This window comes from Salvelinus sp. IW2-2015, linkage group LG6.1 (genome assembly GCF_002910315.2).
Source record: "Salvelinus sp. IW2-2015 linkage group LG6.1, ASM291031v2, whole genome shotgun sequence".
Taxonomy (NCBI): domain Eukaryota; kingdom Metazoa; phylum Chordata; class Actinopteri; order Salmoniformes; family Salmonidae; genus Salvelinus; species Salvelinus sp. IW2-2015.
The window spans coordinates 26,745,886-26,759,179 of NC_036845.1; the positions used below are offsets into that span (position 1 = coordinate 26,745,886).

Sequence of the window (13,294 nt, forward strand, 5' to 3'; positions counted from 1 at the left end):
GAATGTGTGGCTTTTCAGTCAAGGTAATGAGCATACCCTAGGCTGTAAGCATAACTTATTTCGGAACATGATGGTACCACAGTCTCAATGGGTAAATACTAAGTTCTTACATCACCACAATCACTCCAACATTTGGGAAAGGGAAGGGGGATACCTAGTCAGTTGCATAACTGAAWGCATTCAACCTAAATGTGTCTTCCGTATTTCACCCAACCACTTTGAATCAGAGAAGTGCGGGGGGGGCTGCCTTAATCGACATCCATGTCAGTACGGCAGAACAGCAGATTTTTCTACCTTGTCGGCTCTGGGATTCGATCCGGCGACCTTTTGGGTCATCTTAATCGATCCTTTCTTTTGATACCAGGGGTGCAGTTGAACTTTTATATATTTGGCCATGTAATTTAAAAGGCTCTGAGTCAGAATATTGAGCCCTACAGTGAGTTTATTCCTCTCAAGGCACTTCTCGAAAGTCCAGTGTTATTATTGGTCCTACTCCTGCAGATGTTTTTTTATTAACAGATGAGTTCTCAAATAATAGCAGCTCTAGGTAATACTGATGAAACCCACTACTACAGTTCATTGCTATTTTGAACGTTTGGTGATCACTTCAAATCTGAGTGTTTGCTTTATTGAATAGTTTGACATCCATCACAGTAGAGGTTGTACTTAATATCTACTCAGGCATATTTAGAGTGCCACTAAATCTATTTTATTTCTGCTTCATAAAATCACCTGCAGTCAATTCGATGCCCTGAACCGCTCTTCTTTTTCACATTTGGGGCGCAAGTATCTATAAAATATAATATAATGTCTTGTATTATCGTGAATCAATATCATGCTGATAAACAACCTGAGAGGATTTTTAGGTATAGCAGAAATGTCTCTCTGTAATCTCTCCCAGATTACATGACTGGATTGTTGGTTAGCCTACTGACTCCATAATCAATAATTACACTCTTCTAATGAAATGTAATTAGTTGTTCTATATTTTGAGAAAAAAGTGATTAAGATATTTACTCTGTTGAGAACTCTGTTTTTGGCAGATAAAGACACATTCTGGATGCATGGGTGCACACTGTATCCACATGATGTGCATTATTAATGGTTTGGCAAATTGCTCTTAATACTTGGCTGCATCCACATGCCCAGAGCAGAGCTGAGGGCGTTGGTGACAGGCAGGGGAACTCAGTAAATATGAGACAGGAGAAGCACAAGTTAGAGCATGAGGAGCCCCAAGACCATCATTAAATYGAAATCCTTCGAGGAGTGGGAAAGTGTGTGTAGTTTTCTGTATAATGAGGAAGCTCCCTTGAAATTATGCTGCTTTTTTGGTATGCGGCATCGCCCAATAAACAGCAACAGGCTGGCTTATACCTGACACACATGGGTACCTCTGTGCCTGGCAAGGCAGCTGTAGTGCACAGAATTAGATAAGGGAAAAGTTGGAAGCAAAGTATCTTCATATTGTTGAGGATGAATATATATAAAATATCATTATACCATGGTAAGCAATTTTTTAAATTAATATCTGCAAATTGTTAATAGTGACTAAATGAATATAGAACGTGAGTAAAGGGGACACTTKAAATCAGAGATCAGCTAGAGGTCCCAGGATAAGCTGTCTGGGTCAAAGCTAAGTTCAGGAACAGGAAGCAGCCAAATGATGTGGAAAAATGTGTCAAGTGTGAGGCTGGTGAGAGGTCAGAGGTCAGGTTAGCTGGCACTAGAAGGTCCTGATTAGGGTGGGGGATTAAAGCTTTGAACCACAGGGCCACAGCTAGGGGAAACCTGAGCCAGATGGCAAGGTGGCTGGAGCTCCATCTCGATTCCAGCATCAGCTAACAGAGGTCGGAGTTTAACTCAGTTTATCTCAGAAGAGACAAAGGATGAGATATTGCTTAGTTTGAAATGTGTCATTATGAAAGGGAATGGGGGATTTAGATKAAAGGGTTTCATTATTTCATTGGTTTTCATCTTAAAATGAAAGGCATTTCTCTCTGTTCCTCACAAGGTTTTTGATATCTGGTTACGGGCATATTATAAGATGCGTAATTAAGCAGTTTGACACCCCTGACCTTACCTCTCAGAAGTTCCAATTCTATTGTACCTATCACATATGAAATGGCTACACATTGTCAGTTCTTGAAAGATAAAGCAATAAAATGTAGCTTGGGCACACTGTGTAAGAAAACACATTTGACAGTTATCCAGACAGATGGGTAATGAAGTCAAAGAATGCTCCATGCTAACGCTGTCCAATTTATCCCAAATGTGTTTGTTATAGTGACAAATGGAAGAAAGAAATTCTCCAAACACATTATAACTTCACTGGATCTCAAAGCAAGTAAAATAAATTAGGCTSATACAGATTTTTTTTTACTTATCAAAATGAAAAAAGAGATTTCAGAAATGCTCTTGAAAGTAATAAAATGTGTGTTTAACTAGAAAAGTATATTCCCTAAAAAAAATGTGTGTGCTTGTTAGCTTGTCTTAAAGTATTTATGGTTGTGAAAGTAGTTATAGTAGTAATATTGACTGCAGTAGTAATGGTAGTGACTGGTTATAGTTGAAACGGTAGGTAGATGGAAATATTGATTGATTGATTGATTGATAGGATAGGATAGCCTGAACATGTGAAAGTTAGTTTGGCGTCTCTAGCTTGAACTGTTCAAGACTTACTATTATTGTTGATGGGTTAATATATGCAAATGTTTGCACATTTTAATTGGTATAGTTTCTAACATTTTGAAAATGTGACAGTTGCTTTAATGTTTGTAGCTGAAATGGTTAAAGAGTAGTAGCATTTGACATTTCTACTGCTGTGCTCTTCTGGTTGGCATTGAATACATTATGCTAATTTATGCAAATTGAATATGTTTATAGTTTATAACGTTTTTAGAGAATTTGTAGTTAGGATAGCCTGAACGTTTCAAAGTTGGTCTTGTAAAATTAATTAGCCAAGGAGCAGGACCCTTTTGAATTGCTACTGTACCACTATATTCCTATGGTTCTCATTCAAACCTGTTAATTTATGCAAATTGAAAATGTTTATAGTTCAAAAAGTATAAATATGATTAAAAAGCTGTATACGATTCATATAAGTTGGGTCAGTCTGCACATTTCAATTTGGTTTGGTGTTGATAGCTTAAACGGTTCAAGAGGAGTAGCATTTCAACGTTTTTACCATTCAAGTCTATGGCACTTTTATTGCCATTGAAATGCGTTGGGAGCTCATTTAAATATAAAATAAGTATAAATAGTATCAAAAAGATTTTCTCAAGCAATCTAAACAATGTTTATTGTTGATAGCTTAAGCAGTTTAAGTGCTTAAGCAGTTTAAGTGCTAAAGCAGCGGAATAAAAATAAAAATAATATGACTATGTAAGAGTGCTAGAATGGTCTTGCTTTCAGCAAGCACACTAATGAAAACAAGGGCAGACTGGTATGTGACGCAACTCTAGACAAACCGTGTCCGGTCTACCTTTTCTTTTCCAAAAATGATACAGTCCAGACTCCATGCAGACAGTCAGGCAAACTAGCAGCAGTGTTGGTACATTTCTGCTGATTTAACAGTGCTGCAGTGCTGATGCAGACTGTTGTGCATCTAACGTATTGCCCTGGTTCTGTGACGACCATTCTTGTGAATGGAATACCTGTGTGGTGTGCCATTGTGTGTGTGTGTGTGTGTGTGTGTGTGTGTACGTGCGCAACGTGTGCGCGCAGCATGTATTTGTGTGTACAGTTTATGTGTGTAGCGTGTCTGTCTGTGTCCTCCGTGTGCCTGGAGAGAGACCACCTGTGAGAGTATGAGAGTAACACCCTGTCTGGAGGGCATGAATTCAAGGACCTCTGCTGGACAGTCACGACTGGAATACTCTCTCCACCTAGAGCAGTGAATGACACAATATCTTCCACAGGAGGCTGCTGAGTGGAGGACAGCTCATCATAATGGCTGGAATGGAGTAAATGGAATGGTATCAAACACATGGAAACCATGATGTGTTCGAAACCATTCCATTTATTCCGTTCCAGCTATTACTAAGAGCCTCTCCTCCCCAATACTGTCCCATACCGTCCTGAGAAAGCCATTAGCATCAAGGTTTCCTTGTAAATATTGCTTCCATGCTCAATCTCTTTCCCAGGTGTAAGCACATCAGAGATTTCCATTTTTGTGCTGAAAGGCAAAGGCCCGGTAATGCTAACTGATGCGTTTGGGTGTGGAGCCTGACGTTTCTTGATGACTGCCACAAATCATTTAATTCTGAACCAAATAACACATACAGTAACAGAGTTGCAAATATACCAGAATGGTCAGTTATGAATGCGTTGCATCCAGGACAGCCCTTCTTCAAGACCTGCCCGCTGCTTCGGGGCTCAAAGGAGAATGAATCAGATAAGCTCTCAAGGTGTAAATGTGTCATCCGTTGTCAGTTCTAATCAGACTTTACATCAGTGCTTCATACATAAACAGCAGTAAAAATAGTTTCCATATTAATGAGAAGAATTCTTAATATTACAGGGTGAGTGCTTTTGTCAACAATATTACAAGGTTATTCATTTGAATTATTCAACTAACACAGTATACAGTGGCTTAGTCATAGCAATGCAACACCAACGGCAGATTTGTCAACAATGCCGGCTCGGGAATTCGAACCAGCGACCGTTTGGTTACTGGCCCAACGCTCTAAACACTAGGCTAACCAGCCGGCCCATGGTAATTACAATGATTGCACAGACCATCGCAGGATTTCTATCCCTCGGATTCACTGAGTCCATGATGCAGTGGTGCATCATCCTTTTGCTCACAACCGTTTCATACATTTGTGATGATAATCTCAGCACTACCGAAGTTTATGAAAAGTTTAAAATAGTTTACTATAGGAATTGCAATAGCACCAAACAGCCAGAATGTAAACTATAGCATAATTAATCTCCRTAAATACTATTTGCATAATGTTTACAGAAATCAAACTGCTATTATTACATGAATTTGAGATAAATTACACATACACACAGTACAGTACCTTATCGCTCTGGAGATAATASTTCTAAGGACATATTATGTACAGCGCCTTYAGAAAGTATTCATATGTGAGTATGAGTATAAATGTGATTTATTCCACATTTTGTTGTGTTACAGCCTGAATTAAAAATGGAGTACATTTTTATTTGTACAAATGTATTCAAAATKAAATACAGAGATATCAAATTAAAATAAGTATTCACACCCCTGAGTCAATACTTTGTAGGAGCACCATTGGCAGCGATTACAGCTGTGAGTCTTTCTAGGTAACTCTCTAAGAGCTTTGCACACCTGCATAGTACAATATTTGCACATGATTCTTTTTACATTCTTCAAGCTCTGTCAAATTGGTTGTTGATCATTGCTAGACAGACATTTTCAGACATTTGCGATAGATTTTCCAGACAATTTAAGTCAAAACTGTAATTAGACGAGTCAGGAACATTCAATGTCGTCTTGGTAAGCAACTCCAGGGAATATTTGGCCTTGTGTTTTAGGTTAATGTCACGCTGAAAGGTGAATTTGTCTCCCAGTGTATGTTGGAAAGCAGACTGAACCAGGTTATCCAGGTTATTCCGTTTCCTTTTATCAACAACAAAAAACTCCTTCGTCCTTGCCGATGACAAGCATACTCGTAACATGATGCAACCACTACCAAACTTGAAAATATGAAAAGAGGTATTCAGTGATGTGTTGTATTGGATTTGCCCCAAACATAACRCTTTGTAGTCAGGACATGAAATTAATTTCTTTGCCACATCTTTTGCACTTTTAGTGCCTTAACACAAATAGGATATATGTTTTGGGATATTTCTATTCTGTACAGGCTTTCTTCTTTTCACTCAGCCATTTAGTAGGTTAGTATTGTGGAGTATCTACAATGTTGTTGATCCATTCTCAGTTTTCTCCTACCACAGCCATTAAACTATGTAACTGTTTTAACGTCACTATTGGTCTCATGCTGAAATCCCTGAGCAGTTTCCTTCCTCTCCCGCAACTGTGTTAGGAAGGACGCCTGTATCTTAGTGACTGGGTGTATTGCGGTACAGAGATGAGGTAGTCATTGAAAAATCATGTTTAACACTATTATTGCACACAGTATTAGTCCATTCAACTTATTATGTGACTTGTTAAGCACATGTTTACTCCTGAACTTATTTCGGCTTGCCATAACAAAGKGGTTAAATACTTATTGACTCAATACATTTCAGCTTTTCATTTTTTATTAATTTGTAAACATTTCTAAAATAGTGTATAAATCCACTTTGACATTATGGGGTATTGTGCGTAGGCCAGTGACACAAAATCTCAATTTAATCCATTTTAAATTCAGGCTGTAACACAACATGTGGAAAAAGTCAAGGAGTGTGAATAATTTCTGAAGGCACTCTAAATACCTTGTATGATGAAGATGTTCATATTATAAAAGTCCATTCAAAGTCCATAGAGATTCATAAAATATTGCTCACTGTACAGGACAAGGCCCAATTGGCCAGATGCAGTCACGGTCAATGCAAATGTGGAACACTGTGACAAGTCATGTGTAGATTTTCCTTGTTCATTTCCCAAAAGGCAATTTCTGAAATTGGAATACATGGGAAACATATCAAGGGATGGTACAGATACATTAAGCTATACATGTACACATTAAGCTGTTCACCTCACTAAAGGTGAAACACAACACTTTTCATTCACATATTCTGAGCAGTCAGAACCCCAATGTCATCTCTGCAGCTTTAACCACTACCTCCTGCCTGGGAGTGTTTCAGGTCTGCTGCATAGACCATGTGGCAGCCTTTTGTATTAATGTATCCCAAAAGGAGATGTGAACGCAATGAATTTCTTGAACAAAATGGGATTATGTGACCCAACCAGAAATGCAACCAATAGCCTATATGACTATGGCAAGTTAAAGCATAATACATATCTGTCACGCCCTGACCTTAGAGAACCTTTTTATCTCTCTATTTGGTTAGGTCAGGGTGTGATTTGTTTGTCTAGTTTGTCTATTTCTTTGWTGGCCGGGTATTGTTCCCAATCAGAGGCTCTGATTGGGGATCATACTTAGGCAGCCMTTTTTCCCACCTTCAGTTGTGGGATCTTGTCTGTGTGTAGTTGCTTTCTGCACTGCATATAGCTTTATGTTCGTTTTTGTATTTTGTTGTTTTTCGGTGTCATTTTGAATAAAGAAAAATGTACGCCTACTACTTGATACCAGGAATCAAGGACACGACGCAAGCACGAGAGGCACACGGGGTGGTTGGCGGAGCCAGGTTTCAGACCAGAGCCAACTCCCCGCACTCGCTCTAAGGAGCATGTGACCGTTCAGGCACCATGTTTTGCGGAGATACGCAATGTGTCTCCAGTGCGTATCCACAGCCCGGTGCGTTCTGTGCCAGCTCCTCACACTTGCCGTGCGAAAGTGAGCATACAGCCAGGACGGGTTGTGCCGGCTCAGCGCTCCTGGTTTCCAGTACGCCTCCTCGGTCCAGGATATCCTGCGCCGGCTCTACGCACTGTGAYGCCAGTGTGCCTTCACAGCCCAGTGCGTCCTGTGCCAGCGCCCCGCACTTGCCGGGCTAAAGTGAGCATCCAGCCAGGACGGGTTGTGCCAGCTCTATGCTCCAGACCTCCAGTGCGCCTCCACGGTCCAGTATATCCCGCTGCCAGGTCCATGCACCCGGCCTCCATTGCGTGTCTCCAGCCTAGTACGTCCTGTGCCTGCTCCACGCACAAAGCCTCCAGTGACGATCCACGCACGAAGCCTCCAGTGACGATCCACGGCCCGAAGCCTCCAGTGACGATCCACGGCCCGAACCTCCAGTGGCGATCCACGGCCCGAACCCTCCAGTGACGATCCGCGGCCCAAACCCTCCAGTGACGATCCGCGGCCCGGATCCTCCAGTGACGATCCGCGGGCCCGGAGCCTCCAGTGACGATCCGCGGCCCGGAGCCTCCAGTGACGATCTGCGGCCCGAAGCCTCCAGTGACGATCCGCGGCGGCCGAACCCTCCAGTGACGATCCGCGGCCCGGATCCTCCAGTGACGATCCGCGGCCCGGAGCCTCCAGTGACGATCCGCGGCCCGGAGCCTCCAGTGACGATCCGCGGCCCGGAGCCTCCTGAGACGGTCCGCGGCCCGGAACCTCCGGCGGGGGTTCCCGGTACGGTTCCCCCGGCGACGATCCACGATCTGGTTCCACGAAAGCGGAGGGATTAGCGTGCGGAGCGGGGGCTATGTCCCGAACCGGAGCCACCACCGAGGATAGATGCCCACCCGGACCCTCCCCTATAGAGTCAGGTTTTGCGGCCGGAGTCCGCACCTTTGGGGGGGGGGGGTACTGTCACGCCCTGACCTTAGAGAGCCTTTTTATTTCTCTATTTGGTTAGGTCAGGGTGTGATTTGGGTGGGCATTCTAGTTTGTCTATTTCTTTGTTGGCTGGGTATGGTTCCCAATCAGAGGCAGCTGTCTATCGTTGTCTCTGATTGGGGATCATACTTAGGCAGCCCTCTTTCACACCTTCAGTTGTGGGATGTTGTTTGTGTGTAGTTGCTTTCTGCACTGCATATAGCTTTACGTTCTTTGTATATATTTGTTTTTCGGTGTCATTTTGAATAAAGAAAAATGTACGCCTCCCACGCTGCACCTTGGTCTCATTCCAACGACGGATGTAACAATATCAGTTAAACTATTCTTGCATGCACTTCATTTTAATTACAGTCATTACATCCAATGCTATATTCTTTGTGTAATGTTGTTGCATGTAATGATTTAATTCACAATCTCTTAGTGCATATGTTATTGGTATGTAGAGTAATTTCAGGCATATTTTCTGTTATGCTCAATAATTAAAGAATACTATTTTATTTGTCTCCTTAATCCTCTCAATCACAGGTTAAATATGTGCTTTGCTTTTGAAATATTTTCCCCCCAAATATGTGCAGTTGTTCAACAATACATTTCTGTCGACAGCCTTACAAAATTAGGGATAGTGAGTAACTTCCAGGGCATATCTGTAAGGTCACCATAAATCCTAACTGCCCTATCTGAGTAACCTCTATTTCTCCTTGTTTCKTAGGGAGTTTCTGCATTTATGGGTACATGAATCTATGTTCCGGGGGCCCGATGCCTGTGATGGAGGAAGTAGATATCAGCGGCAGTGAGAGGTAAGGACAGTACACTGCATTAATGACCATATGTGCTCTTGAAAGGGATATGGTAGTCAATGGAATGGAATACCTGTCTGAGCCAAGTTGATAGACATACTGATAAAGTCCTTCATAGCATCATAATGAAAAGGATACACATACAGTATACAATGTGAAATGTGCACATTGGATATTAATCATGATTCTTTCATTAATTGAAGTGTTGGCACGTAGTAGCGGCTAGGTGTCATACAATATACACGTGAGGTAGAGTGAGGGATGGTGGTATTGGAAGGCTAATGTCCCTGAGTCCATGGGGAAGGATGCCTGTGGTCAGCTTTGCAGGAACCAGAGGCTTCCTCCCTTGGCATCCTCCTTCCCTACTCCCTGCATTCCTTCTCAATGTGCCCACATTTGATATCCTGTGACAGGCTTCCTATCAGGAGGATAGGTTTCTATAGAAATAGCATCATACAGAACATTAGCTTTTATGACAAGAGCACTCCTTACAGGGGCCATTTGCAAATAGTCTGGGTAGCCATTTGATTAGATGTTCAGGAGTCTTTATGGCTTGGGGGTAGTGGATCTATAGTTAAGGAGTGCTCTTGTCATAAAGCTAATGTTCTGTATGATGCTATTTCTATAGAAACCTATCCTCCTGATAGGAAGCCTGTCACAGGATATCAAATGGGGCTTGGAGAGCACGTTAAGCAGAGGTAGCGGGAAGAGAGGAAATGCCAAGCCAAAGGAAAGCCTCTGGTTCCTGCAAAGCTGACCACAGGCATCCTTCCCATGGACTCAGGGACATTAGCCTTCATCAACCACCATCCCTCACTCTACCCGTGCTCACGTGTTATTGTATGACACCTAGCCGCTACTACGTGCCAACACTTCAATTAATGAAAGAATCATGATTAATATCCATGTGCACATTTCACATTGTATACTGTTGTGTATCCTTTTCATTATGATGCTATGAAGGACTTTATCAGTATGTCTATCAACTTGCCTCAGACAGGTATTCCATTCCATTGACTACCATACTCCTTTCAAGAGCACATATAGGTCATTAATGCAGTGTACTGTCCTTACCTCTCACTGCCGCTGATATCTACTTCCTCCATCACAGGCATCGGGCCCCGGAACATAGATTCATGTACCCATAAATGCAGAAACTCCCTAAAAACAAGGAGAAATAGAGGTTACTCAGAAGGGCAGTTAGGATTTATGGTGACTTACAGATATGCCTCTGGAATTTACTCACTATCCCTAATTTGTAACTGTTCGACAGAATGTATTGTTGAACAACTGCACATATTTGGGGGAAATATTTCAAAAGCAAGCAGCATATTTTAACTCATGATGAAATAGCATTGAGATTAGTAAGAACTGTAATTAAAATGAAGTGCATTCAAGAATAGTTTTAACTGATATTCGTTACATCCGTCGTTGGAATGAGACCAAGGTGCGCGTGGGAGGCGTACATTTTCTTTATTCAAAATGAAACCGAAACAAATATACAAAGAACGTAAAGCTATATGCAGTGCAGAAAGCAACTACAACAACAAACAATCCCACAACTGAAGGTGTGAAAGAGGGCGCCTAAAGTAATGATCCCCAATCAGAGACAACGATAGACAGCTGCCTCTGATTGGGAACCATACCAGCCAACAAAGAAATAGACAAACTAGAATGCCCACCCAATCACACACCTGACCTAACCAAATAGAGAATTAAAAAGGCTCTCTAAGGTCAGGGCGTGACAGTACCCCCCCCCCCCCAAAGGTCGGCGACTCCGGCGGCAAAACCTGACTCTATAGGGAGGGTCCGGTGGGCTATCTACGCTCGGGGTGGCGCTCCGGTTCGGGAAACATAGCCCCCTCCGCACCGCTGGATCTCGCCTTCCGCTTCGGGAGACCTAGAATGTGGGATCGTCAGCCGGGGGAACGCGACGGGACCCGCCGCCGGAGGTTCCGGCTCGGGGATCCGCTGGAGGTTCCGGCCGCGATCGTCTGGAGGTCCGGGCGCGGATTCGTCACTGGAGGATCCGGGCCGCCGCGATCGTCACTGGAGGGTTCGGGCCGCGGATCGTCACTGGAGGGTTCGGTTCGCGGCCGTGATCGTCACTGGGGCTTCGGGCCGTGGATCGTCACTGGAGGCTTTCGTGCGTGGATGTCGTCACTGGAGGCTTTGGTGCGTGGAGCAGGCACATGGATGTACTAGGCTGGAGACACGCACTGGAGTGCCGGGGTCATGGACCTGGCACAGGATATACTGGGACGTGGAGGCGCACTGGAGGTCTGGAGCATAGAGCTGGCACACCCGTCCTGGCTGGATGCTCACTTTAGCCCGGCAAGTGCGGGGCGCTGGCACAGGACGCACTGGGCTGTGAAGGCACACTGGCTCACTGCGTAGAGCCGGCGCAGGATATCCTGGACGCGAGGGCGTACTGGAAACCAGGAGCGCTGAGCCGGCACAACCCGTCCTGGCTGTATGCTCACTTTCGCGCCGGCAAGTGTGAGGAGCTGGCACAGAACGCACCGGGCTGTGGATACGCACTGGAGACACATTGCGTATCTCCGCAAAACATGGTGCCTGAACGGTCACATGCTCCTTAGAGCGAGTGCGGGGAGTTGGCTCTGGTCTGAAACCTGGCTCCGCCAACCACCCCGTGTGCTCTCGTGCTTGCGTCGTGTCCTTGATTCCTGGTATCAAGTAGTAGGCGTACATTTTTCTTTATTCAAAATGAACCCGAAAAACAACAAAATACAAAAACGAACATAAAGCTATATGCAGTGCAGAAAGACTACACACAGACAAGATCCCACAACTGAAGGTGGGAAAAAGGGCTGCCTAAGTATGATCCCCAATCAAGAGCCTCTGATTGGGAACAATACCCGGCCACAAAGAATAGCCAAACTAGACAAACAAATCACACCCTGACCTAACCAAATAGAGAGATAAAAGGTTCTCTAGGTCAGGGCGTGACAGATAGTTATTATGCTTTAACTTGCCATAGTCATATAGGCTATTGGTTGCATTTCTGGTGGGTCCACTAATCCTTTTGTTCAAGAAATTCATTGCGTTCACATCTCCTTTTGGGATACATTAATACAAAAGGCTGCCACATGGTCTATGCAGCAGACCTGAAACACTCCCAGGCAGGAGGTAGTGGTTAAAGCTGCAGAGATGACATTGGGTTCTGACTGCTCAGAATATGTGAATGAAAAGTGTTGTGTTCACCTTTAGTGAGGTGAACAGCTTAATGTGTACATGTATAGCTTAATGTATCTGTACCATCCTTGATATGTTTCCCATGTATTCCAATTTCAGAAATTGCCTTTTGGGAAATGAACAAGGAAATCTACTGACTTGTCACAGTGTTCCACATTTGCATTGACCGTGACTGCATCTGGCCCAATTGGGCCTTGTCCTGTACAGTGAGCAATATTTTATGAATCTCTATGGACTTTGAATGGACTTTTATAATATGAACATCTTCATCATACAAGGTATTTAGAGTGCCTTCAGAAATTATTCACACTCCTTGACTTTTTCCACATGTTGTGTTACAGCCTGAATTTAAAATGGATTAATTGAGATTTTGTGTCACTGGCCTACGCCACATACCCCATAATGTCAAAGTGGATTTATACACTATTTTAAGAAATGTTTACAAATTAATAAAAAATGAAAAGCTGAAATGTATTGAGTCAATAAGTATTTAACCACTTTGTTATGGCAAGCCGAAATAAGTTCAGGAGTAAAACATGTGCTTAACAAGTCACATAATAAGTTGAATGGACTAATACTGTGTGCAATATAGTGTTAACATGTTTTCATGACTACCTCATCTCTGTACCGCAATACACCCAGTCACTAAGATCAGGCGTCCTTCCTAACACAGTTGCGGGAGAGGAAGGAAACTGCTCAGGGATTTCAGCATGAGACCAATAGTGACGTTAAAACAGTTACATAGTTTATGGCTGTGGTAGGAGAAACTGAGAATGGATCAACAACATTGTAGATACTCCAACAATACTAACCTACTAATGGCTGAGTGAAAGAAGAAGAGCCTGTACAGAATAGAAATATCCCAAAACATATATCCTATTTGTGTTA

At 43.1% G+C, this 13,294-nt stretch overlaps 1 protein-coding gene across 3 annotated transcripts in view; it reads left to right on the top strand.

Annotated features, from left to right (window-relative positions):
* The window catches only part of LOC111965370 (5-hydroxytryptamine receptor 4-like), a 196,773-nt gene that overhangs the window by 36,652 nt on the left and 146,827 nt on the right, over positions 1 to 13,294 (top strand). For all 3 annotated transcript variants that reach the window (XR_011480064.1, XM_023989524.2, XM_023989523.2), the window contains exon 2: positions 9,103 to 9,190. Coding sequence is in view for 2 of the 3 variants with exons in the window: in XM_023989524.2 (XP_023845292.1) it covers positions 9,126 to 9,190 (65 nt within the window). In the remaining variant the exon portion in view is untranslated. The remainder of the gene's footprint in view (positions 1 to 9,102; positions 9,191 to 13,294) is intronic.